This window comes from Oncorhynchus masou, chromosome 11 (genome assembly GCF_036934945.1).
Source record: "Oncorhynchus masou masou isolate Uvic2021 chromosome 11, UVic_Omas_1.1, whole genome shotgun sequence".
Lineage (NCBI taxonomy): Eukaryota > Metazoa > Chordata > Actinopteri > Salmoniformes > Salmonidae > Oncorhynchus > Oncorhynchus masou.
In genome coordinates, this window is record NC_088222.1 from 55988788 (window position 1) to 56016689 (window position 27902).

At 43.7% G+C, this 27902-nt stretch overlaps 2 protein-coding genes across 8 annotated transcripts in view; one reads left to right on the forward strand and one right to left on the reverse strand.

Annotated features, from left to right (window-relative positions):
• Nucleotides 1-963: 963 nt before the first annotated feature.
• LOC135548858 (zinc finger protein 14-like) lies at nt 964-10020 on the reverse strand. Of its 2 annotated transcripts, none has more exons than XR_010456896.1 (2): nt 2597-9732; nt 964-2476 (listed from the first exon to the last, which is right to left on the reverse strand). XR_010456896.1 is itself a non-coding variant. In XM_064978891.1 (2 exons), the coding sequence occupies exons 1-2, from the start codon at nt 9935-9937 to the stop codon at nt 1731-1733; spliced, it is 939 nt and encodes a 312-aa protein (XP_064834963.1). In that variant the 5' UTR covers nt 9938-10020; the 3' UTR covers nt 989-1730. The 2 variants fall into 2 exon arrangements, 1 of the variants encoding a protein (XP_064834963.1); XM_064978891.1 differs by lacking the exon at nt 2597-9732 and adding an exon at nt 9745-10020 and having other exon boundaries at nt 989-2476.
• Nucleotides 10021-24219: 14199 nt separating this feature from the next.
• Nucleotides 24220-27902, forward strand: part of LOC135548859 (BRCA2-interacting transcriptional repressor EMSY-like) — a 28485-nt gene continuing 24802 nt past the window's right edge. The window contains exons 1-7 of one of the 6 annotated variants that reach the window (XM_064978895.1): nt 24220-24449; nt 25233-25307; nt 26684-26792; nt 26927-27026; nt 27156-27230; nt 27345-27520; nt 27733-27888. In XM_064978895.1, the coding sequence (XP_064834967.1) occupies nt 26687-26792; nt 26927-27026; nt 27156-27230; nt 27345-27520; nt 27733-27888 (613 nt within the window). In that variant the 5' untranslated portion in view covers nt 24220-24449; nt 25233-25307; nt 26684-26686. The remainder of the gene's footprint in view (nt 24450-25232; nt 25308-26683; nt 26793-26926; nt 27027-27155; nt 27231-27344; nt 27521-27732; nt 27889-27902) is intronic. The other 5 variants (XM_064978897.1, XM_064978892.1, XM_064978893.1 and 2 more) reach the window with 5 other exon arrangements.

Here is a 27902-nt window from a genome sequence, read left to right on the forward strand (position 1 = left end):
TGAAATGCCACTCAGCAAGGAAGAAGCCACTGCTCCAAAACCGCCATAAAAAAGCCAGACAACGGTTTGCAACTGCACATGGTTACAAAGATCGTACTTTTTGGAGAAATGTCCTCTGGTCTGATGAAACAAAAATAAAACCGTTTGGCCATAATGACCATCCTTATGTTTGGAGGAAAAAGGGGAAGTCTTGCAAGCCGAAGAAAACCATCCCAACCGTGAAGCATGAGAGTGGCAGCATCATGTTGTTGGGGTGCTTTGCTGCAGGAGGGACTGGTGCACTTCACAAAATAGATGGCATCATGAGACAGGAAAATTATGTGGATATATTGAAGCAACATCTCAAGACATCAGTCAGGTTAAAGCTTGGTCGAAAATGGGTCTTCCAAATGGACAATGACCCCAAGCACACTTTCAAAGTAGGGGCAAAATGGCTTAAGAACAACAAAGTCAAGGTATTAGAGTGGCCATCACAAGGCCCTGACCTCAATCCTATAGAAGATTTGTGAGCAGAACTGAAAAAGTGTGTGCGAGCAAGGAGGCCTACAATCCTGACTCCGTTACACCAGCTCTGTCAGGAGGAATGGGCCAAAATTCAACCAACTTATTGCGAGAAGCTTTTGGAAGGCGACCTGAAACGTTTTAACCAAGTGAAACAATTTAAAGGCAATGCTACCAAATACTAATTGAGTGTATGTAAACTTCTTGCCCACTGGAAATGTGATGAAAGAAATAAACGCTGAAATAGATCATTCCCTCTATTATTCTGACATTTCACATTCTTCAAATAAAGTGGTGATCCTAACTGACCTAAGACAATTTTTACTAAAAATGTTTTTTTTTTAAAATCACTCTGACCATTTCTACCATGGGCAAACATGTTTGAAAGCTTTTGTTCAAATCTACTGCAAAGGGGTGCAGCCATAACGTTTTTGAAGTCATATGGAACGACCCTTCCGTAATGCTAAGACAACTAAATACAGAGTAGATATTAAGTATTTGAGTAGGGAAACTAAAGACACAAACATTGTCTTGGTTAATTGACTACAGCCAAGGTATTTGTAGTAAGTAGAAGAAGGTATTGTGAGATTAAACTAGGAAATGGAAAACAGACTGTAGGCATATACATAAGCAAAGTAAAATGTTCTTTAAAATTAGATCCATTTAAAACACATCTTTATTAAAATATACATTTGTTTTTAACACAGTAATGTTGGTCCCAGAAAAGACTGTTGTATGCCAGTCATGTTTAAGAGCATCTGTAAAAACATCTGCCTCGCAAGGATAATGGAGTTTGCAGAAAGGCATGATCAATTTAGATGGGGATTGACTGGGAATGTGATCCTCCGCAGGTTCCAAAATGTTAGATTCAATGGTCCATTTTAACACACCATATTCTAGAATACAGCTGTACAACTTTTATTCATAAAAGTTTGAGACTGCTTACAAATCCTAAATATCTTCGCCAAAAACAACAAATGTGATAATGTAATGAAATAATTTGATGTTCTACAAGTCCATTAGTCAACTCCTACTGATCCAAATGACACGTTCATGTTTCCTCCCATGTTTCCTTCTCCTTTAACTTTCAAGATATCCGAATCCAAGCTTTCTAAACCATTTTCTGAAGTCCTTGCATTGATGTGGATTTCACTTGTTTGAATTTGTTGCTGGAGCATTAGGACACAAAATAAATGTTCTCCTTTGTGTAAATCATGTAATAATTTTTTTTACACTCCAGTTGAAGCATTTGCTGCATTAATTGCTCCTGTGTGATTTCTCATATGCCGTAACATGTTCCTCTTCTGCCTGAAGGATTTAACACATTCCTTGCACTGATACGGCCCCTCCCTAGTCTCACGACTGTTACCAGCATACAAACGAGATTTGCTTTTGGATGTCCCCGGGATTATATTACTCCCCTGCGTGTGAGTGATTTTATGTGATTTTAATTGGGATGCTGTGATGAAGTATTCTCCACACAAAAAGCATCTGTATGATCTCTCCCCTGTGTGCCCCCTCATATGCACTTTCAGATTTCCTATCTGACTATAGCATTTGCCACATTCACTGCAGCAATAAGGTTTTTCACCAGTATGAGCCCTCATGTGCCTTTCCAGACCAGATTTACAGTCAAAACCTTTACCACAAACATGACAAGAAGAGTTTTCACCAATGTGACATGGTTTCATCTTGATCTCTTTAGTTGTACTGGTGGGTGAGACCACAATTTGCATTTGGAAAAGATGTGAGGTCTGAGGTGGTTCCAGATTTTCCACAGAGGGAGTGAATATGAACTCCTTGGTATCAGACTCTAGCTCTTTAAGCTGTTCTCCCCCCTGACTAGTCCAGACTTCATGTTCCTCTTTAATCTGTGAGGGCTCTGGGTCCTCTTGCTTCAGACTGGGGCTCCACTCCTGCTCACAGTGCTGCCGCTCAGGAGACACCTCATCTGGGAGATAGAGCTGATGTAGGTCTGGAGAAAAGGAAAGAAGAATCTTTCAAAAACGATTAACTCCTTAACCATCGTCTTACATGGTTAGTTGGTACACATGTTCAATTTACACTGAGTGAACAAAACATTAAGAACACCTACCTAATATTGAGTTGCACCCCCTTCCCCCCTTTTGCCCTCAAAACAGACTCAATTGGTTTGGGCATGGACTCTACAAGGTGTCGAAAGCGTTCCACGGGGATGTTGGCTCATGTTGACGCCAATGCGTCCCAGTTGTGTCAAGTTGGCTGGATGTCCTTTGGGCGGTGGACCATTCTTGGTACACACAGGAAACTGTTGAGCGTGAAAAACTCAGCAGTGTTAGTTTGACACAAACCGGTGCACCTGGCACCTACTACCATACCCCATTCAAAGGCACTTAAATATTTTGTCTTGCCCACTCACCCTCTGAATGGCACACATACACAATCCATGTCTCAATTGTCTCAAGGCATCTCTAACCAGTGTCCTCCACACCATCTACACTGATTGATGTCACTTGTTAAATCTACTTCAATAAGGGATCATAGCTTTCACCTGGATTCACCTGGTCAGTCTACAGTGCATTTGGAAAGTATTCAGACACCTTGACTTTCATCACATTTTGTTACATTACAGACTTACTCTAAAACGGATAAACAAAATGTTTTCCCTCAATCCACACACAATACCCCATAATGACAAACGAAAACTGGTTTTGATTTTTCTGCCAATTTAAAAATAAAAACTGAAATATTTACATAAGAATTCAGACCCTTTACTCTGAGACTCAGAACTGAGCTCAGGTGCATCCTGTTTCCATTGATCATCCTTGAGATGTTTCTACAACTTGATTGGAGTCCACCTGTGGTAAATTCAATTGATTGGACATAATTTGGACCGGTCTATATATAGGTCCCATAGTTGACAGTGCATGTTAGAGCAAAAACCAAAGACTTGAGGTTGATGGAAATGTCTGTAGAGCTCAGAGACAGGATTGTGTCAAGGGACAGATCATGGGGAGGGTACCAAAACAGTCATGCAGCATTGAAGGTCCCCAAGAACACAGTGGCTTCCATTTTTAAATGGATGATGTTTGGAACCACTAAGACTTTTCCTAGAGCTGGTTGCCCGACCAAACTGAGCAATCATGGAAGGGCTTTGGTCATGGAGGTGACCAAGAACCCAATGGTCACTCAGAGCTCCTCTGTGGAGATGGGAGAAGCTTTCAGAAGAACAACCATCTCTGCAGCAATCCACCAATCAGGCCTTTATGGTAGAGTGGCCAGACGGAAGCCACTCCTCAGTAAAAGGCACGTGACCGCCCGCTGGAGTAGGCAAAAAGGCACCTAAAGTACTCAGACCATGAGAAACAAGATTCTCTGGTCTGATGAAACCAAGATTGAACTCTTTGGCCTGAATGACAAGCATCACATCTGGAGGAAACATGGCAACATCCCGACGGTAAAGCATGATGGTGGCAGCATCATGCTGTGGGGTTGTTTTTCAGCAGCAGGGACTGGGAGACTCGTCAGGATCGAGGGAAAGATGAATGGATCAAAGTACAGAGATCTTCAAACTAGGGTGAAGGTTCACCTTCCAACAGGACAACGAACCTTAGCGCACAGCCAAGCCAAGACAACGCAGGAGTGGCTTCAGGACAATTCTCTATGTCCTTGAGTGTCCCAGCCAGAGCCCGAACTTGAACCTGATCTGGCATCTCTGGAGAGACCTGAAAATAGCTGTGCAGCGACACTCTCCGTCTAACCTGAGAGCATCTGCAGAGAAGAATGGGAATAACTCACCAAATACAGGTGTGCCAAGCTTGTAGCATCATACCCCAAAATAATTGAGGCTGTAATTGCTGCCAAAGGTGCTTCAACAAAGTACTGAGTAAAGGGTCTGAATACTTAAGTATTTAATCCAATTTCAAATAAGGCTGTAATGTAACAAAATGTGGAAAAAGTCAAGGGGTCTGAATACTTTCCGAATGCACTGTATGTCATGGAAAGAGCAGGTGGTCTTAACGTTCTGTAAACTCAGTGTATATTGGATAAACGCTTGGCAGTGTAGTACTGTCGCTTATGTGCATTTTAGTTTGGAGCAGTCTAACCAGGGTGCCTATTTATCAGATTCTCCCAAAGAATCTTAAAGCCTCAGACGCCTGACCTGCTATCATGCTACACTAAAAACGTCAAATTCCTATGATTTATGATGTTAAATAACACTAATATGTGAATGAACATTGTGAACTAATGTTTCATTTCGTCGCTAGGAAGGAACGTGAAAATAGCTTAGAATATCTGTTGGGGATCAAGTCTACCTCAAAACCCACAAAATAGGCCTTATGGTCTTTCTGGGCAGGGCCACAGACCAGCTGTCACCAGCCAAGATGGCGGCTGAAAGATGGCTAGCTAACATTACTGTCAGCATCCAAATGTTAAACAAACTAAAAAAGTAATGTCATTTTTTTATGTTCCCGGATGCAGGCACCCACAATTTATATTTTATAATTAGCTAGCTAGGTTGCCTAGAGTTAGCCAGACAGCTAAACTAGCCATGTCCCTCGATCAACCCGTCTAAATTACACAGATACAGTTGAAGTCGGAAGTTTACATACACCTTTCCCAAAAACATTTAAAAATTCAGTTTCACAATTCCTGACATTTAATCCTAGTAAAAATTCCCTGTATTAGGTCAGTTATGATCACCACTTTATTTGAAGAATGTGTAATGTCAGAATAATAGGAGTGCTTTATTTAAGCTGATATTTCTTTCATCACATTCCCAGTGGTCAGAAGTTTACATACACGCAATTAGTATTTGGTAGCATTGCCTTTAAATTGTTTAACTTGGGTCAAACGTTTCAGGTAGCCTTCCACAAGCTTCCCTCAATACGTTGGGTGAATTTTGGCCCATTCCTCCTGACAGAGCTGGTGTAACTGAGTCAGGATTGTAGGCCTCCTTGCTCGCACACACCTTTAAATTCTGCTTACACATTTTCTATAGGATTGAGGTCAGGGCTTTGTGATTGCCACATCAATACCTTGACTTATTTGTCCTTATACCATTTTGCAACAACTTTGGAAGTATGGGTCACTATCCATTTGGAAGACCAATTTGCAACCAAACTTTAACTTCCTGACTGATGTCTTGGATGTTGCTTCAATATAGCCACATAATTTTCCAGCCTCATGATGCCATCTGTTTTTTTAAGTGCACCAGTCCCTCCTGCAGCAAAGCACCCCCACAACATGATGCTGCCACCTCTGTGCTTCACGGATGGGATGGTTTTCTTCGGCTTGCAAGCCTCCCCCTTTTCCTCCAAACATTAAAATGGTCATTATGGCCAAATTGTTCTATTTTTGTTTCATCAGACCAGAGGACATTTCTCTAAAAAGTACAATCTTTGTCCCCATGTGCAGTTGCAAACAGTAGTCGGGCATTTTTATGGTGGGTTTGGAGCAGTGGCTTCTTCCTTGCTGAGCGGCCTTTCAGGTTATGTCGATATAGGACTCGTTTTACTGTGGATATAGATACTTTCGTACCGGTTCCCTCCAGCATCTTCACAAGGCTTTTTTGGTGTTGTTATGGGATTGATTTGCACTTTTTGCACCAAAGTACATTAATCTCTAGGAGACAGAACGTGTGTCCTTCCTGAGCGGTATGACGGCTGTGTGGTCCCATGGTGTTTATACTTGCGTACTATCGTTTGAACAGATGAACGTGGTAGATGAAATCTGGAACCCATGGAACAACTGCATCAGAATCTGTAGATATCACAGAACTGAGATTGCTGCTCTCCAGTCCACAGCAGGCAAACCCACGCACAACGCGTTCCACCTCAGGGATCTACCATGCGTTACCCTTACCACCCGGGCAAGTGCAATGACAAATATTTTTTATATATAGTTAACAGAAATAATACTGCTTATCAAAACAGTTACCAATAATGCTTTCACTTAGATGTATAAATTACTGATTTGGCATAGTCTTTTTTTTGTCACAAGAAACCTCAAGTGGGGATTTTAAGGCTATGTTACATGTTACATTTGCAGCATAAAGTAGAATTGCAGAATAAACTACAAAATAATTAATGCAAAAAGGAGAATAGAAAGGGGAGGAAAAGGTAATGAGCCATCGGTGGAAGGTTGTTCAAAAGGATACCGAAAGCACCACCTGCCTCCTTGAATCCAGTGTAGACACCGGTGGGTGAGGGGTACTTGTTGCAGATGGTGACAACACAACTGGGTAACACTCGTCTCAAACAACATCCAAGTCGTTCGCTTTTCAATTCCCATTCCAAGACCACTCTGTAAGCCACAAGTCTATATTGCCTAAAAAAAATGTTTAAAACATCAGCTCGCTGTGCGGAAGCAGAATAACACTAGGTTGATCTACTGATAACCATATGGGTGACTCATGCCATATAGCCTATAATACTGTAATGCTGTGAAGTCTATTTATCATACACAAACTACCTGTACTTACTTTATTGACAGCTGACCATTAGGTCCCTATGGCCAAGGTCTCTTCTTCTAGTTCATTTTCAGTACACAGAAAAACATTTCTACAACTGCTCGGTTTATAAGGTTTGGAAAAGTGATTGTCAATGATTACACAGTATGATGGGCTCGCGGGACAACGTTTTCTTGTCGCCGGACAATTCTAGATTTTCCAAGGCTGGCATAAGCAGGTCCCAATCCGCACAGGAAAGGCACTCGTCTTCAATGGGCTTCACTTAGCATTGCAGGTACACCACCAGTTCCCAGATGGTGAGTCGAGCCTCAGCTGCGAGTTGAATATCTGCCTGAGCCTCTCTGCTCCGTCTCTCTCCCTCTCCTCGATCTGTTAAAGATCCTCGTCTGTGTATTCTGATTCAAATAAATAAGCCTCGCCTCATTGTATTCGTAGTCAGACAAGTTGGTAGCGTAGTAGTTTGAAATAAAAAAATGATTAGCTTGCTCGGTAGATTAGAAGCTCTATAATTCCAGTAGGGCTGGGCGATATATCAAATTAATTTTAATGTATGTTTTTCATGTATTGATCTAAATACATGTAACCCAATTTTTTAATTTGTTTTAAATGAGCGTTCCGTCTCTTTTTAGTGTAGTCTCCTTCGCAGTGTGCACTTTCCCACTTGCACAGACATCAAGACCCTCCCCCTGCCACTCACAACAAAGATGAAAGATTCACTGCTGACACGAAGCAGTTTAACTCACTATTGGCATTTGAGGTTTGATTCAACAGAATCAGTCAAATGGACACTGAAACGCTTAAGAGACATTCTTTTACTGTAATAGATGAGAATTTACCCTTTTTATGTCCCAACTCAGAAAATGTAGAACAAAGCAGCCCCAGCTAAAACGAGAATATCAATGAACATGTAGAAAATGTATCCTCAGTTTGTCGTGCTCTGAATTTTTTTTATTTTTACCTTTATTTAACCAGGCAAGTCAGTTAAGAAAAAAATTCTTATTTTCAATGACGGCCTGGGAACAGCAGGTTAACTGCCTGTTCAGGGGCAGAACGACAGATTTTGTACCTTGTCAGCTCGGGGGTTTGAACTCTCAACCTTCTGGATACCAGTCCAATGCTCTAACCACTGGGCTACACTGCCGCCCCCTGCAAGAACTTATGGTGCGAGCTGTCTGTTTTATAAATGTGCAATGATCATAAAAATATACATTTATATAAGGAATTGGCAAACTCGATCCCATTCTGAGAAATAAGCATGTTCTTATCCACATCTAAACAAAGTGAACAGGCTGCTTTTCAAAGAGTTGGAGATGGACAGGAGGGTCTATTCATAACAGTTCAACTGTTCTACCTTGTTAGCAAGCAAATAGAACCAAGATGACTTGATATGTAAAGATTAGCTGGCTATATTCACTAGCACGTGGCTTGTACTTGAGAGATTGTGTATGAGACCCAGTTTCTATTATGCCTGCTACAAGAGGTCAGTTATTAGCAGTGAATGTGCATGGTTCTGGTAACATTTGTAACAAAAAAAGGGCATTTTCATAGACAGACTTGAAAGCCAGATTAGTGATTATTGCAAAAAAGCAGGTTAAACTACTTTGATAAAATAATAAAATTATTAGTGGGTTGTTATTATGGTTGTCAAAGGCTTATATTTAGCCTACGTATACTTCTCCATTCCCTGAATTCATTTGATTATTCCTGACTGTTTGAAATGCAGTGTATTGAACTTTATTGAACTTTATTTGAACAACAAAGCTTTTTTGATATCATGAATCAGCCATACATCTGAAAGAAATCAAGATGAGTTTTAGTCCTTATTGCCCAGCCCTAGTTTACATTGGACACATTGTGAACCTGGCTAGTACGCTTCTGATCAAACTTACACGCTGGAAAATATTGTTAGAGTTAAACAAAATGGATTATAACCTTGAAGATCAAGGTATGACACACTTTCATGTGTACAACATTAAAGACCTGCAGAATGAGACTAATTAAGTACATTTCTTCAGTTTGGGACCTTCTATAACCGGGCTTTTCAAACCTGTTCCTGGAGTGCTAGCATCTTGTAGGTTCACTACAAACCTAATATAGTACACCTGATTCTAATAATTAGCTGGTTGATAAGCTGAACCAGGTTAATTACAACTGGAGGGTAAGCTCTCAAGTTACAGGGTTGGAGACCCTTGTTGTGCAACATTTCATTTACATAATATATACAGATTAGGGTCCTAAATAGTGAAATTCTCCTTTAAGGTGTTGGTAATAGAATAAACGTCGCAAAAACAAATGCAGATATGAATAAATGCATTTATATTGCTTCCAAAATATATTTTTTTACAATTATGGGGGAGTTCCAAGATGGAGGCGATGTGGCTTCAAAACATCACCCCATGTCAATCATCCAGCATAAACCATTCGATACACGTTCGTTACGACTTTGAGCGTATTCACAAACCCCAGGTAGGAGATGACCGAGTTCGAATACTTTTCCTTTCATATGAGCAAAAGACGTTAAATACGTATTTTTTGTTGAAAAGACGTATTCGCAACGTCTTGTGCTCACCAAATCCCTCTTACATAAAGTAGGTAATCAGTGCTCTGCAAATCTGTGGATAACTCAAATGTTTAAATTAATATTTTGCTTGGGAAACTCAGTGACGCCTTGCCCCCCATAGAAGAAGCTGTGGGCCGTGGCCTAAAACATAGATCCTATTAAAATACCGTTAGTATTCTAATTCAATGTAACACGTTTCAAATCGTGACTCTGCACAGTAGTTGCTACAAACCTGCTCGATGTAATTTAATCTCGGGATTGAAAACCAAATCCAGTAGCCGCCGTAAACGCTTGATCTCCTCCTTCGAACTGAACATTTCGTTCTCGTATTCTGTTATGGTTTTTTCCACTTCCACATATATCTCCACAGCAGCCGCGGTTAGTCGCTTGGTAAGAAACACATTCAACAACTGTAGTTTGGACATTTTGCAGGAGGTAAAGTAAAAGTCGGACAGCCCGAAAAGACTAGCTAACGTTACTCAGCAAGATATGATGGAACCCAAAATGTATCCACGTGACATCAAAGTGCCGCAAACATCGTCATGTGATCAAAATAGGAGGTGTGGTTGTCACTAGTTACCACAGCCACAATGTAAAAATTGGCTATGTAAACATGAATGAAAAAAAATATTATATTTGGTCTTAATTTAAGGCTGGACATAAGGTTAACAGTATGGTTAGGGTTAGGTTTAAAATGTGATTTTATGAAGATAAATTCCAGAAAGCCAGGTTGAGTGGAAGGGCCTGAGACATTTGATTATTAACCTTCAAGGTTCCCAATGAAAAGACAAAATAATTTGTTTTTGATAGTGACAACAATGGGGACACTTTTTCCGCTTATGGTGGTATTATATGGTACCATCAATTCAGTATGTATCTCCTTTCGTTATCTTTCATGCATTTACATTCACATCTAAGTGCCATGCAAGGCTGCCGGCCCAGAAGGCACCCCTAGCCGTGTCCTCGGAGCATGTGTAAACCAGCTTGCTGGAGTGTTTAGAGACATATTCAATCTCTCCCTATCCCAGTCTGTTGACACACTCGCTTCAAGATGTCAACACGGGGCCCCACAAGGGTGGTTGCTCAGCCCTCTCCTGTACTCCCTGTTCACCCATGACTGCGTGGCCACACGTCTCCAACTCAATCATCAAGTTTGCAGATGACGCAACAGTAGTGAGCCTGATTACCAACAATGACGAGACCGCCTACAGGGAAGCAGTGAGGGCCCTGGCGGACTGGTGCCAGGAAAATAACCTCTCTTTCAACGTCAACAAAACAAAGGAGCTGATCATGGACTTCAGGAGACAGCAGAGGGAGCACGCCCCCATCCACATTGATGTGGCCACAGTGGAGAGGGTGAAAAGCTTCAAGTTCAAGAAGATCTAAATTCAAGAAGATCTAAATGCATATTCCCATAAAACTAAATTCGATCAAATTATTGGCATGTAGACGCAGTTTGGACATTTTAACGGTAATGACTGTGATGATGGCCTGTTTTGAAATGAGTTATGCTTAACTTGGAATTAAAAATAAAAACATTTTATTGAGACTATATGTCTGAGCAGAAAAGTGCCTGATTCAGGGGCACAACCCCCCCAATTGTGATACCAAAGCAGCAGAGGTGTGCTTTAGGTCCATGCGGACGCCTCAGAACGGTCGGGTTGGGTGTTTGGTGGTTCAGCCAGCTGGGTTTAGAACCTGGTGGACACCACAGAGCATGCGGACAGGCTTAAGAAATCCTCAGCAATCTAAATCAGAGTACAATTTTCATCAGTACGAAACCAATTACTATGTTGATACTGAGTATTCTCCCCTTGGTCAGCATAGTGGAAATAACTATTTCCATCCCAGAAACTAAAATTAACATATCTTATTGGACAAGTCCAGGTGGTAACTCCCGCTTTAAGTCAAATGTATTGCGTTGGTGCCTAATGAACATGACCCAGGACAAGTATCATGATTCCACTATTTATAAGGAAACGCCTATGGACTCTGTGTGCCATTAGCACCATACCTGCTACAATTCCAGAGTTTTATCATTATTATCGAAAATATACTTTGATAATGGATATAAGTCAAATAAATTAGGATCAGTTTCGTTCTTAGGATCAGAGTTCACTCTCTCCATTCAACAGGGCATGCTGAGAATAGTGTCAATGTCTTTAGTTCACACAACTTCTTTACCCATGTCACAATTAGTACATCAACAATAAAAAACAATCAATCCCTAATACATGAATTGCTTCACTCATAGTTATTAACATACTAAAAATCATTCAGTTTCCAAATCATAATCAAAAACCCAATTAAATTATCCAACCTAAAATTGAGAATGACATTCTTCAGTGATTCACATTGGTTCTATCACACAATGTTAAAAACCACAATTTAACACATCGACAATGGTAAAATATACAATTATATTAACATACAGTATAATAATCCTACAATTCTAGTATTAACTTTCTTATCACGATTTTAATTAAAGATCAGGGGCGGCAGGTAGTCTAGTGGTTAGAGTGTTGGGCCAGGAACCAAAAGGTTGCTGGATCGAATCCCCGAAGGCAGTTAACCCACTGTTCCCCAGTAGGCCGTCATTGAAAGTAAGAATTTGTTCTTAACTGACTTGCCTAGTTTAAAAAAAACAACATTATCTTAATGCATTCTTAATCTAAATGACTATAAATTTAGCAGTGTATAGACCTCTACAATCAACATTCATACCCTAAAGTAAACAATTTTAGACAAGTCTAAATCAATTATAGGCACAGTTGACCAAGTCCCCCTTCAGGCACTCAATCTTCTGGCGTCTCTTCATTGGTTCTTCTTCAGATAGCTTCATAGTTCAAAGTGGATGGCCCATGATAATGTCCCAATTTCAATGTCTCACCTGGGCCGCCACCACCTTTACCACCCATTATATCTTGACCATTTGCCAACTAGCACACCAGCAACATGAGAGAAGTTTGGAACAGATCTCTCTCCATGCTCACTCCACGTGGACGCCTTTGTCCTTCTTCAGCCGCTTAGAGGGCTTTTGAGGTTCACACCATTCTCAGCCGAATTATCATTGCCATGCATCAAGACGCCATCTGACGTCACCTTTCATGATAACCTCGAGAGAGGACAAATCAGAACAACAGTTTAGTGCAGTTCTGATTCAGGAAATCCAGACAAGCATTGACCATATGACAAATGATTACTTTTACCAATTATTTTTAATACTAATTTCTAAACATATGTCAAAGAGAATAACAACACATTCTGTTAAAAAAAATCTAATTGGCTTATACTCCCCATGACACTGTCAACTTCATCGCAGAGCCACAGGATCAGAAAATTAGACCTCTAACCATCGGGAGAAATCCCAACAATCCAGTAGAAACAATCTGGGAGATTTGTTTCAAAACAGAACAAACAACACGACAATAAACTCCTTCATATATCACTCGATACACTTCTAGATATCACTCAATACACTCCTACATTAGTGTTGGACCGGTAACAGAAAGGTTGCTGGATCGAATCCCCGAACTGACAAGGTAAAAATCTGTCGTCGTTCTGCCCCTGAGCAAGGCTGTTCCCACTGTTCCCCGGGCACCGAAGACGTGGATGTCGAATAAGGCAGCCCCCTGCACCTCTCTGATTCAGAGGGGTTGGGTTAAATGCCGAAGACAAATTTCAGTTAAAGGCATTCAGTTGTACAACTGACAAGGTATCCCCCTTTCCCTTTCATATCACTTGAGGTGTGTAAACTTCAATCCAAAACCTCAGAGGACTGGTAATTCCCCCCATTTTGACACGATAATGTGTAAAAAAAAAAAAACACTACTACTGGTTAAAAAAATAAAGCAAAACAATTTCAAATAACTAAATGGAATTACAATCACTACCCATAATAACTCCAAAAAGGAAAAAATTGTACACATACATACGGTCATAGGAAAAAATCAACGCCCTCTTCTTCTTCCCATTGGTCCGAATCACAAATATGGCTATGAACTATAAACTTCATAATAATTATCAGTATTATCAGTACTGTGGTGCGCAAGGTACTTGGGCGACTGTTGGAGCATGACCTGTACGTAAAGGCTGAGAAATGCTTGTTCTTCAAACAGGCCGTCTCCTTCCTAGGATATCGCATTTCCACATCAGGGTTGGTGATGGAGTGTGACCGCATTGCAGCCGTTTACCCGGATACCTCTTTGACATTCATGGTGGAGGTGGACGCGGCCGAGGCTGGGATTGGAGTCGTGCTCTCACAGCGCTCGGGTACGCCACTGGAGCTCCGCCCCTGTGCTATCTTTTCGAGGAAGCTCAGCCCGGCGGAGCGAAACTATGACGTGGTGGATCGGAAGTTGTTGGCTGTCGTCAAAGCTCTGAAGGTGTGGAGAAATTGGCTTGAGGGGGCTCAACACACTTTTCTCATCTCGACTGACCACCGTAATCTGGAGTACATCGGGCGGCGAGGAGACTGAACACTTGCCAGGCTAGGTGGGCTATGTTTTTCACCCGATTTAGGTTTACTATATCATATAGACCAGGTTCCCAGAAAACCAAGGCATACGCACTGTCCAGACTGTATGATACGGAGGAGCGGTCCATCAATCCCACTCCCATACTTCCGGCCTCTTGTCTGGTGGCACCGGTGGTGTGGGAGTTGGACGCAGATATCGAGCGGGCGTCGTGTTTAGAGCCTACTCCACCACAGTGTCCAGCTGGACGAGTTTATGTTCCGCTTGAAGTTCGCGACAGGTTGATCTGGTGGGCTCACACATCACCCTCCTCTGGTCATCCGAGCATCGGTAGGACGGTGCGATGTCTAGGTGGGAAGTACTGGTGGTCCACTTTAGCCAAGGATGTGAGGGTTTATGTGTCCTCCTGCTCGGTGTGTGTTCAGTGCAAGGGTCCTAGGCACCTGCCCAGAGGGAAGTTACAACTCCTTCCCGTTCCACAGGGGCCTTGGTCACACCTGTTGGTGGACTTCCTGACCGATCTGCCTCCATCACAGGGCAACACCACAATCCTTGTCGTTGTGGATCTGTTTTCTAAGTCCTGTCATCTCCTCCCTTTGCCCGGTCTCCATACGGCCGTACAGACTGTGGAAGCCCTGTTTACACACGTCTTCCGGTACTACGGGGTGCCTGAGGACATAGTTTCTGTTCGGGGTCCCCAGTTCACGTCCAGGGTTTGGAAGGCATTCATGGAATGTCTGGGGGTCTCGGTCAGCCTTACTTTGTGTTTTCACCCTGAGAGTAATGGGCAGGTGGAGAGAGTAAAGGTTTCTGCGGTCGTATTGCCAGGACCGGCCAGGGGAGTGGGCGAAGTTCCTCCCATGGGCAGAGATGGCCCAGAACTCACTCCGCCACTCCTCTACAAACCTATCACCAGTCCAGTGTGTGTTGGGGTATCAGCCGGTCCTGGTACCGTGGCGTCAGAGCCAGACCAAGGCTCCTGTAGTGGACGAATAGGTGAGGCGCTCGAGGGAGACCTGGGAGGCTGCCCACGGGTACCTTAAACGCCCCGAAGTGCGGCAGAAGGCAAGCACTTACCGCCACCGCAGTGAGGCACCGGGGGACCAGGTCTGGCTCTCGACCCGAAACCTGCCCCTCCGCCTGCCCTGCCGGAAGCTGGGTTCGCGGTTTGTGGGGCCATTTAAAGTCCAGAGGAGAATAAACAAGGTGTGTTATAGGTTACAGATCCTCCTTATTACCATATTAACTGCTCGTCCCATGTGTCTCTCCTCAGGCCGGTGGCGGCTAGTCCGCTTCAAGAAGCTGAGGTGTGGGAGGTCCCTCCGCACCCCCTGGACATCGAGGGGGCCCCGGCATATGCAGTTCAGCCCATACTGGACACGAGGCGTCGGGTGAGCGGCCTTCAGTACCTCGTGGATTGGGAGGGGTACGGCCTGGAGGAGAGATGCTGGGTGCCGGTGGAGGACGTGTTAGACCCATCAATGCTGAGGGAGTTTCAATGCCTATATCCGGATCGCCCTGCTCCTGGTCCTCCGGGTCGTCCTCGAGGCCAGCGTCGGCGCGCTGCGGAAGCCGTGCGTCAGAGGGTGGGGTACTGTCATGACTTCCACCGAAGGTGGTTCCTCTCCCTGTTTGGGCAGTGCTTGGCGGTCGGTGTCGCCGGCCTACTAGCCATCACCGATCCATTTTTCCATTTGTTTTGTCTTGGGTTCTTTCACACCTGGTTTCATTTGCTTTCATTTCTGTGTGTATAATTACCCCTGTTGCCTGCTCAGGTTTGTGCGGGATTATTCGTGTCATGTTGCTCGTTGAGGTTGTGCCTCAGTTATTTTCACGTATATACCAATTGTGTATAAGTTTAAGGAGCGTTGTTTTTCCTCCTTCCGTGAGTAACTGTGTTCTCTTTTGTTGTGGGCGTTTATTTGGTATTGTACTTGACCCTATTGTTGTGCACTTGCCTATTAAAAAACGCTACTTGGACATCTCTGCTCTCCTGCGCTTGACTCCTTCACCTACCTCTAAATACAATATCGCAACTCTCTTTTTGTTTTCTTGAGTAAGGCGTCTCCATAATGCAGGTGTTTCATCCCAGCTCAGTGCTTTCTGTGGTGGTGGGGCAGGCCAGCAGACAATATGGAGCGTTGAACAGTGATTGGCTCAGTGTTCTGTCACTCATGGGGACACTACGTCACCACCAAGTCTAAGGGTAGAGCTAGAAAATTCTTGCCCCTTGGTTGCTGCCATAGGGTTACATTAGAAGTGCCCATCCAAGAAGGCTCAAGGTCATTTGCCACAGATAAAATTATGTCACATCACCTTTTATATATAGTGGGGCAAAAAAAGTATTTAGTCAGCCACCAATTGTGCAAGTTCTCCCACTTAAAAAGATGAGAGAGGCCTGTAATTTTCATCATAGGTACACTGCAACTATGACAGACAAAATGAGGGAAAAAATCCAGAAAATCACATTGTAGGATTTTTAATGAATTTATTTGCAAATTATGGTGGACTACAGGAAAAGGAGGACAGAGCATTCCCCCGTTGTCATTGACGGGGCTGTAGTGGAGCAGGTTGTGGACACCAGGTTCCTTGGTGTCCACATCACCAACAAACTAGAATGGATGTCACACATGCAGCTGACACAGACATATGGAAATGTCTGTTCTACCCAAAATTACAACCAATTAATTGCAGCATTACCACAAAAATGGAAGAGGCAAGTAGAAGGGGGGAAAAGTAAGGAACTTGTATGTTGGCCATGTATTAAAGAAATTAAATGGTTAAAGAGTCAAGTAAGCAAGTCCACTACGGTACAAATGATTATCTTTACACTAATGTGCAGGTGACTTAAATTATTGGCACTTTCAAGAGGGCATGGTTAGCCGCTCTGCCTTCTCACACAAGTAGCCAACTCAACAAGCCGCGCCACACTCAAATGTTGTGCACACATCTGTTTATATTAGTGAGAACAACACAATATCACAGATGTCTCAAGTTTTGAGGGAGTGTGCAATTGGTATGCTGACTGCAGGAATGGCCACCAGATCTGTTGCCAGAGAAGTGAATGTTCATTTCTCTACCATAAGCCACCTCCGTTGTTTTAGAGAATTTGGTAGTATGTCAAACCGGCCTCATAGGAATGGCCGTAGACCACGTGTTTGGCGTTGTGTGGACGAGCGGTTTCAGTGCCCCGTGGTGAAGGTGGGGTTATAGTATGGACCAGCATGAGCTACGAATAATGAACACAATTGCATTTTATCGATGGCAATTTGAATGCACAGCGATACCGTGAAGGTATTGTTGTGCCATTCATCCGCAAATTTCGACTGATGTTTGAGCATGATAATGCACAGCCCCATGTCGCAAGGGTCTGTACACAATTCCTAGAAGTTGAAAATGTCCCAGTTCTTCCATGGCCTGCATACACACCAGACATGTCACCCATTGAGCATGTTTGGGATGCCCTGGATCGACATGTACGACAGCGTGTTCCAGTTCCCACCAATATCCAGCAACTTCTCACAGCCATTAAAGAGCAGTGAGACAACATTCAGCAGGCCACAATCAAAAGCCTGATCAACTTTACACGAAGGATATGTGTCGTGTTGCATGAGGCGGTATCTGTGATGCATATCTGTATTCCCAGTCACGTGAAATCCATAGATTAGTGCCTAATGCATTTATTTCAATTGATGTAACTCAGTAAAATCGTTGAAATTGTTGCATGTTGCTTTTATATTTTCATTCAGTATAATTTGCTAGCAGAGAGAGTTGCATGATGTAATCTCTTTCCGGGCTATGGAAGATGCACTCTCTTGAGACTTTTCTACTCCGAGGCTGTTCATTCACACTGGCATATGAGATATTTAGTGTACACACATTTAGTGTAGTGCGAGGTTAGTGCATCTGAACAGTAATAATTTGGACAGGGTTCTCAATAGCTGCGAGTTTTTTTTTTGAGCTCTCAAAAGCAACACAGGCCTAAGAAGGTAGATATATAGATGCATGCAATTTTATGTCAATCATATTGCTGTTTGAAGCCTAAAACTAACTTAAATATAATCTTCTGAAAATGGTCTTATGGTTTGTGGTCTTATGCTGCCATCTATTGGAAATATATTTTGCAAGTTCAGTATATTTGACCTTTTTGTAAAGTCCCTAGAGTCGATGTCTTCGCCTGCGTGGAAATCGAATTAGCATAATAAAAACAATACCTATGAAAATCTGTTCGTTTTTGATAGAGCTATCTGTTTAGCGTGGGGTTTGTCTCAATCCACTGCATCTGCCGATGTTGCCCTTCTGCATCTGTGGTGAAAGGTGGCAGAGCAAGAGCAGTGTTTGTCAGACCATGAGACATAGCCGGTTTGGCCTACAGAAATCTCACAAACACAACACTAGTCTGAAGGTAGCCAGGCACCAGTTTAGAAAACGACATAATCTGTTTCAGTAGCTATAGTTAGCTAGCTAACAATATAGCTAGGTGTCATCATCTCAAACAACCCTACTTTTTATTCGATTAAGTCTCTGCTAGGTAAAGCCCCGCCTTATCTCAGCTTACTGGTCACCATAGCAGCACCCACCCGTAGCACGCGCTCCAGCAGGTATATCTCACTGGTCACCCCCAAAGCCAATTCTTCCTTTGGCTGCCTTTCCTTCCAGTTCTCTGCTGCCAATGACTGGAAGGAACGGCAAAAATCTCTGAAGCTGGAGACTTTTACCTCCCTCACCATTTACATTTACATTTAAGTCATTTGGCAGACGCTCTTATCCAGAGCGACTTACAAATTGGTGAATTCACCTTATGACATCCAGTGGAACAGCCACTTTACAATAGTGCATCTAAATCATTTAAGGGAGGGTGAGAAGGATTACTTTATCCTATCCTAGGTATTCCTTAAAGAGGTGGGGTTTCAGGTGTCTCCGGAAGGTGGTGATTGACTCCGCTGTCCTGGCGTCGTGAGGGAGTTTGTTCCACCATTGGGGGGCCAGAGCAGCGAACAGTTTTGACTGGGCTGAGCGGGAACTGTACTTCCTCAGTGGTAGGGAGGCGAGCAGGCCAGAGGTGGATGAACACAGTGCCCTTGTTTGGGTGTAGGGCCTGATCAGAGCCTGGAGGTACTGCGGTGCCGTTCCCCTCACAGCTCCGTAGGCAAGCACCATGGTCTTGTAGCGGATGCGAGCTTCAACTGGAAGCCAGTGGAGAGAGCGGAGGAGCGGGGTGACGTGAGAGAACTTGGGAAGGTTGAACACCAGACGGGCTGCGGCGTTCTGGATGAGTTGTAGGGGTTTAATGGCACAGGCAGGGAGCCCAGCCAACAGCGAGTTGCAGTAATCCAGACGGGAGATGACAAGTGCCTGGATTAGGACCTGCGCCGCTTCCTGTGTGAGGCAGGGTCGTACTCTGCGGATGTTGTAGAGCATGAACCTACAGGAACGGGCCACCGCCTTGATGTTAGTTGAGAACGACAGGGTGTTGTCCAGGATCACGCCAAGGTTCTTAGCGCTCTGGGAGGAGGACACAATGGAGTTGTCAACCGTGATGGCGAGATCATGGAACGGGCAGTCCTTCCCAAGGAGGAAGAGCAGCTCCGTCTTGCCGAGGTTCAGCTAGAGGTGGTGATCCGTAATCCACACTGATATGTCTGCCAGACATGCAGAGATGCGATTCGCCACCTAGTCATCAGAAGGGGGAAAGGAGAATATTAATTGTGTGTCGTCTGCATAGCAATGATAGGAGAGACCATGTGAGGTTATGACAGAGCCAAGTGACTTGGTGTATAGCGAGAATAGGAGAGGGCCTAGAACAGAGCCCTGGGGGACACCAGTGGTGAGAGCGCGTGGCGAGGAGACAGATTCTCGCCACGCCACCTGGTAGGAGCGACCTGTCAGGTAGGACGCAATCCAAGCGTGGGCCGCGCCGGAGATGCCCAACTCGGAGAGGGTGGAGAGGAGGATCTGATGGTTCACAGTATCGAAGGCAGCCGATAGGTCTAGAAGGATGAGAGCAGAGGAGAGAGAGTTAGCTTTAGCAGTGCGGAGCGCCTCCGTGATACAGAGAAGAGCAGTCTCAGTTGAATGACTAGTCTTGAAACCTGACTGATTTGGATCAAGAAGGTCATTCTGAGAGAGATAGCGGGAGAGCTGGCCAAGGACGGCACGTTCAAGAGTTTTGGAGAGAAAAGAAAGAAGGGATACTGGTCTGTAGTTGTTGACATCGGAGGGATCGAGTGTAGGTTTTTTCAGAAGGGTGCAACTCTCGCTCTCTTGAAGACGGAAGGGACGTAGCCAGCGGTCAGGGATGAGTTGATGAGCGAGGTGAGGTAAGGGAGAAGGTCTCCGGAAATGGTCTGGAGAAGAGAGGAGGGGATAGGGTCAAGCGGGCAGGTTGTTGGGCGGCCGGCCGTCACAAGAAGCGAGATTTCATCTGGAGAGAGAGGGGAGAAAGAGGTCAGAGCACAGGGTAGGGCAGTGTGAGCAGAACCAGCGGTGTCGTTTGACTTAGCAAACGAGGATCGGATGTCGTCGACCTTCTTTTCAAAATGGTTGACGAAGTCATCTGCAGAGAGGGAGGAGGGGGAGGAGGATTCAGGAGGGAGGAGAAGGTGGCAAAGAGCTTCCTAGGGTTAGAGGCAGATGCTTGGAATTTAGAGTGGTAGAGAGTGGCTTTAGCAGCAGAGACAAGAGGAGGAACATGTAGAGAGGAGGGAGTGAAAGGATGCCAGGTCCGCAGGGAGGCGAGTTTTCCTCCATTTCCGCTCGGCTGCCCGGAGCCCTGTTCTGTGAGCTCGCAATGAGTCGTCGAGCCACGGAGCGGGAGGGGAGGACCGAGCCGGCCTGGAGGATAGGGGACATAGAGAGTCAAAGGATGCAGAAAGGGAAGAGAGGAGGGTTGAGGAGGCAGAATCAGGAGATACGTTGGAGAAGGTATGAGCAGAGGGAAGAGATGATAGGATGGAATTGGAGAGAGTAGCGGGGGAGAGAGAGCGAAGGTTGGGACGGCGCGATACCATCCGAGTAGGGGCAGTGTGGGAAGTGTTGGATGAGAGCGAGAGGGAAAAGGATACAAGGTAGTGGTCGGAGACTTGGAGGGGAGTTGCAATGAGGTTAGTGGAAGAACAGCATCTAGTAAAGATGAGGTCGAGCGTATTGCCTGCCTTGTGAGTAGGGGGGAAGGTGAGAGGGTGAGGTCAAAGAGGAGAGGAGTGGAAAGAAGGAGGCAGAGAGGAATGAGTCAAAGGTAGACGTGGGGTGGTTAAAGTCGCCCAGGACTGTGAGAGGTGAGCCGTCCTCAGGAAAGGAGCTTATCAAGGCATCAAGCTCATTGATGAACTCTCCGAGGGAACCTGGAGGGCGATAAATGATAAGGATGTTAAGCTTGAAAGGGCTGGTAACTGTGACAGCATGGAATTCAAAGGAGGCGATAGACAGATGGGTAAGGGGAGAAAGAGAGAATGACCACTTGGGAGAGATGAGGATCCCGGTGCCACCACCCCGCTGACCAGAAGCTCTCGGGGTGTGCGAGAACACGTGGGCGGACGAAGAGAGAGCAGTAGGAGTAGCAGTGTTATCTGTGGTGATCCATGTTTCCGTCAGTGCCAAGAAGTCGAGGGACTGGAGGGAGGCATAGGCTGAGATGAACTCTGCCTTGTTGGCCGCAGATCGGCAGTTCCAGAGGCTACCGGAGACCTGGAACTCCACGTGGGTCGTGCGCGCTGGGACCACCAGATTAGGGTGGCCGCGGCCACGCGGTGTGGAGCGTTTGTATGGTCTGTGCAGAGAGGAGAGAACAGGGATAGATAGACACATAGTTGACAGGCTACAGAAGAGGCTACGCTAATGCAAAGGAGATTGGAATGACAAGTGGACTACACGTCTCGAATGTTCAGAAAGTTAAGCTTACGTAGCAAGAATCTTATTGACTAAAATGATTGAAATGATACAGTACTGCTGGAGTAGGCTAGCTGGCAGTGGCTGCGTTGTTGACTTTGTAGGCTAGCTGGCAGTGGCTGCGTTGTTGACACTACACTAATCAAGTCGTTCCGTCGAGTGTAATAGTTTCTACAGTGCTGCTATTTGGGGGCTAGCTGGCTAGCTAGCAGTGTTGATTACGTTACGTTACGTTAAAAGAACGACAATAGCTGGCTAGCTAACCTAGAAAATCGCTCTAGACTACACAATTGTCTTAGATACAAAGACGGCTATGTAGCTAGCTAGCTACGATCAAACAAATCAAACCGTTGTACTGTAATGAAGTGAAATGAAAATGTGATACCAGCTGTCAGAGCAGCTCACAGATCACTGCACCTGTACATAGCTCATCTGTAAATAGCCCATCCAATCTACCTCATCCCCATACTGTATTTATTTATTTTGCTCCTTTGCACCCCGGTATCTCTACTTGCACATTCATCTTCTGCACATCTACCATTCCAGTGTTTAATTGCTATATTGTAATTTCTTCACCACCATGGCCTATTTATTGCCTTACCTTTCTTATCCTACCTCCTTTGCACATGCTGTTTGTAGATTTTTCTACTGTATTATTGATTGTATGTTTGTTTTTTCCATGTGTAACTCTGTGTTGTTGTATGTGTCGAACTGCTTTGCTTTATCTTGGCCAGGCCGCAGTTGCAAATGAGAACTTGTTCTCAAATAACCTACCTGGTTAAATAAAGGTAAAATAAATGGAGGTCAAACCCATCTATGTGAAGCTAGCCACAATAAGGATTAGTCACAGTAGTGGACTTTACTGTTAGCCTTCAAAATAAAAGTATGTCATCATTGACAGTGATGCAAATGAATACAAATAGTAGAATTATGCCATAATTGAATAGACCACACTAGAAGTGGTTGGAATGTTATATAAAATCAACAAAAGGCAATAATTTGTTAATTTGATAAAACTTTGTTCAAATCACAATGGATGTATTGGACTTTAGATTTGCATTGGGGGCATACTTATTTCACTGCACAGCCTTACCTATGGAGTGTGGATCAATGACGTGGGGTATCAGTCTACTCAGTGACACCCAGAGAACATTAGCATCGTACACTGTCGTGAATGCAAGGTCCGATCACTTCTGACACCAATGAAACAGCAGGGAGCAGGTCTCGAACCCTCGACCTTCTAGCCCGAAGTCCAGCGCGCTATCGGCTGTGCTGCAAAAGCATGCTCAAGCAGCAGTCGATATCCGGGCTTATAAACCCAGGGTTGTTACAGTACCTATTTAAAAGTGATGCAGAAGTTTACAATTCGTGGAATAATGCCATATTTAGACTAGATAATGTTAAACAAGGCTGGAATTTGAAGCAATGAAATGGGGTATCAATCTACTTGGTGACACCCACAGAACACAACTGTGAAGAGTTTACACAAATATTAGAGTTATAGCTCTTATCGTGGGACTGAGTGCAATCCTGAAGTTGAATTTCAATAGGCGAACAAGTGGTTACCTAGATAATACTTACTCACAAGGATTCCTAAATCATTGTTAAGAATAATGAAAATGACTGCAGTTTCTACTGGTTGTATTTGTGCTAGCTAGGTACCAAGTTAAATCTAGCTACCCAACGCAACATTCTATTAAACTGTGTTATTTGACGTATATTTTTTGACAAGCAAAGACCAAACGGCGTTTCTTAGGTAAGTCGGAGCTCTATGCCGAGTTCAAAGCAACTTCGACTTCAGTTGCTCAGGACAACTGGGAACTCGGACCAAAACGAGCTCGGAATTCCAAGCCGGGAATCGTTTTTTCCGATCATAAGATCATTGACGTCAATTTTTGACCTAGTTTCTTTCCCCGAGTTCCCAGTTGTCTTGAACCCATCAATTGGAATTCCGAGTTGGATGACCGTTTTCCAAGTCGGAGCTCGTTTTTTTGTTTGTTTCCAGTTGTTTGAACGCATTGAAGTCAGCGATTTCTCAATTCCAGTTGTTTTGAACGCGGCAATTATTACCCGAAGATGGTGGTACGAAGAACGTCAACAGTGACGTAAATGGTCCTAAAACTAGGGGTAGAAAAATCGCCTATTTGGATTGATGTCTGTGCATAACTTTATGAGTTTATATTTAGAGGTCTTTAAATTATTATGTGTCTAATAAAAAATATTGGTAATGGCGATTACTAACTGGATCCATATTTGTTCGAAACAATGGTGATAATTTCCAAGTTTTGTGTCAATCAAATCCAGGCTTATGTTTAGACAGCATTATTTCAGGCCCAAGTGTTTTGGCGTCGTTCAATCATGGCGGAATGGAAGGTCTATTGAACTGAGGTGGATCCTCAGTAAAGAAAAACATGTATCTGCCATGTTTTGGCGGGTGCAACTGATTTTGGATTAATATGTAGCGAATCGCTAGATCCTGTAATTCAGGACTGTCATAACGACGTTGTACTTGTCTCAATACTGCATGGTAAATTGGAAGACAGGAAGTTCACTCCGAGCTAGCTGAATAACTTCGGTAACGAATCTAGCTAGCTTACTTGCTAGATTTTTCTGAGGGATGCTTGGACAATTTTAAATCGTTCATAACAGCAGATATGCAAACACAGTTTAACAAGATATTATACGAATATATACTGAGTTACACCCTTTAAAAATCCTTTAACCTGTAACTTTTCGTTCTTCTGCACTGATTGAAGTGGATTTAATAAGTGACATCAGTAAGGGATCATAGACTGACCAGGTGAAAACTGTCATGGAAAGAGCAGGTGTTCCTAATATTTTGTACACTGTGTATATTTGCTGTAATGTTTAAAGTTGGTAAGTTATATATGACACCCTTTGGCTTCGGACCGCAACTTGGATCTAGACTAGGTAGATAGCTAGAGTCGTATCGGGATGTGTGTCTCCATATTGCAATTACAGCTTCGCTAGTGTAAAGTTTAGCAAGGAATGTTTCAACTAATCTATTCTTGGCGATATTTCTTTCGTTCTTGATTTGGAAGAAAAGTGTATTTTATAAATGTCAGTCCAGTTGCATGTGGTTCTAAAAAAAAAAAACAGAAATTCAGAAATATTTTAAATCCAAGTGCCTCATGCATGTGTGTCGGTCTTTGTTTTGGTTGCACTGTGACACGCTGTCACTTCTACGTGTGGCCGTGTCTCATAGAAACGAATAATTTCGGCAAAGATGTTGAGAAATGCGAGATGTCTGGCAGCCAAAAGGACGAGAGAACTCCTGTCAGTGCAAAATGTGGATTTAATATATTTCTATATTATTCTTTTTTCTTTTTTTTTTTAGAGCCACCTGCAACTGGACACCAACATTTATGGTAACATTTTCTTCAGACTCGAGATACGACAAAAGTGTTGCCAAGTAAGTTTCAAGTTAATGTCACATGCACAAGTACAGTGAAATGCCTATCTTGCAAACTCAAAACCCAACAATTCAATAACAATGCATTACTAGAAAAAAAGTGTTTCTCCTTATTGCAGCCAAACAGCAGCCTATGTACAACCTTATATTTCTCACGGGCTTCTCCTTCTTCGTTAACAAACAATGGCTCCCTTGACAGAGGTCACTTTTAAAATGATACTTTTATCAAAAACTACAGATTTTAGCAACCAAAGTAAAGCTTGCAGTTACACAGGACAAACCATAGGTACAATGAAAGCATGAAATAATGGACATCGACTGGTAGACTCGATGTAGTCAGTGGTACACTCCACTGACACTCATCGCAACTAAACTCTGTTGGAAGGAGTTGAGTTAACTAAGCTAAGAGATCCTGAACCCAATGTTCTGTCGATCCTATTTGTGTTCCGAAGCTAGGCACCCGTAAGCAAGACCCATAGGCAAAGTTAAACCATAAGTCTATGCACAAGGACGACATTTAACAATTTCCATTTAACATTTTACAAAACACATTTACTTGAATAACAGTGCCGATGCAAAGTTTTGTAACAGAATGACGGCACATACTGTCAAACTTTGCATCTGTTATTCAAGTTAATGTGTGTTTGTAAAATGTTCTGTGGAAATTGTTAAAAGTAGTCAATGTGCATAGAGTTGTATGGTTTGTGTTAACTTTGCAATCCTTGGATTTTGTTTGGCATACATTTTTAAAGGGGGAAATCAGAAGCTCACCATCATTCTGTTACTGTGTAATTGCCCCTAGGCTACTGAAAGAGCTAGCCAACTAGCTATGTCATTGATGTCTAGATGGTAGCATTATAGCTAACCCTAATTTTTGGCTTATTTAAGCCTCTTACTGAAAGCATGGTCAGCAGGTTCCAACTCAGGTAATAAGCGTACTCATAAAATACCTTTTAGGTTATTTGGCTTGTTTCAATCGAGCTTCGGACAGCAACTAGGATCTTGACGGGACATTATGTGCCCAATATCCTGTCAAGATGCTAGTTGCAGTCCGAAGCTCGATCAATCCTGATTTGGAAGCCGCTGGCTGTGCTTGTTTATACTAACATCCAGAATTGAAGAAACTCATTCATATTTCAAATTAAGGATTTGTATTGTATGGATAATCTGGAACACATTTTTATTGTAACCCTGGACAACCACACCTGATTCAACTTGTCAACTAATCGTCAAGCCCTGAATGAGCTGGGTTTTTCCAGGGCTACAACAGAAAATGTGTACCCTTTGGGATACTTGAGGACGAGGGTTGGGAAACACTGATCTAGAAGATGACATATGTGCCATGTCCTCTCCTCTTCTGCTCACTCTAAATGTAGTTGATGATTCAGCAGGTGAAACCGCATCTGACTGGCACCATGCCTGTGGTTTGGCCCACCCTCCTTGACCTGGGCAGGGATGAGTGTAAGAGAATTCTCCGTAAACTTGGTAAGACCCTTTCAACTTCTCTGGCTTGCCTCATGCATTAAGTGACATGTCACTTTCAAAGGACCCAAAATGTTACTGATGTTTCAGAATGAAAGCAAAGTTGTTTTTAATTATAGCCTGTATTGCTTCAACAGAGCTGGAGGCGTACGCCGGCGTAATCAGTGCTTTGCGAGCCCAAGGCGACCTCACCAAGGACAAGAAGGACCTCCTCGGAGAACTCACTAAAGTCCTCAGGTAAACCCGCAAAGTCACTATTTTCTTTCCATTGCTAGAGGAACCTTTGGGTCCATTTCTAAAAACAAACTTTGCATGTGACTTAATTGCTCATTCTTACTTAGCTAATTGTATGGTTGTCTCCCACAGCATTTCAACAGAGCGTCATCGTGCCGAGGTCCGTAGGGCTGTCAACGATGAGCGCCTTACCACCATTGCCTATCAGTAAGTCATGTTACCCCCCCCCCCAAGATGATCAATACTAAAACTACATACACATTATGACTTACTACACTCATCAGTCCATCAATTTTCCATAACAATTCTCTTTTGTCACAGCATGTCGGGTCCCAACAGCTCCTCAGAGTGGTCAATCGAGGGACGTCGGCTGGTCCCCTTGATGCCCAGACTGGTCCCCCAGACGGCGTTCACCGTGACTGCCAACTCAGTGGCCAGTGCCACAGCCAATCAGAATGCTTCTCTCTTGCTGCCTGCAGAAACAGGAAATAAAGAAGGTAAGATCACCGACAGCTCAAGGTGGAAATTGCCCTTATCCACAGGTTTAGGATCAGATTACTTTACTCCTAATCATAACTGGAGGGATATTGGAGGTAAAAAAATATACCTGCAGGATCAACGGAAGGGGGAGGAAGACTATAAATGATCAATGACTTATCTCTCCTTATAGTGTATTTTTATATGAAGTATGGTTGTTTTTTGTTTGCAGTGGTTGTTTGCTACTCCTACACAACCACCACGTCCACCCCCACCAGTGCCACGGCGCCCAGCGGCAGTGCAACAGCCACGGTGAAATCGCCCCGTCCAGCCAGCCCTGCCTCCAACGTGGTGGTGCTGCCCAGCGGGAGCACTGTCTATGTGAAAAGTGAGTGTCAGAAC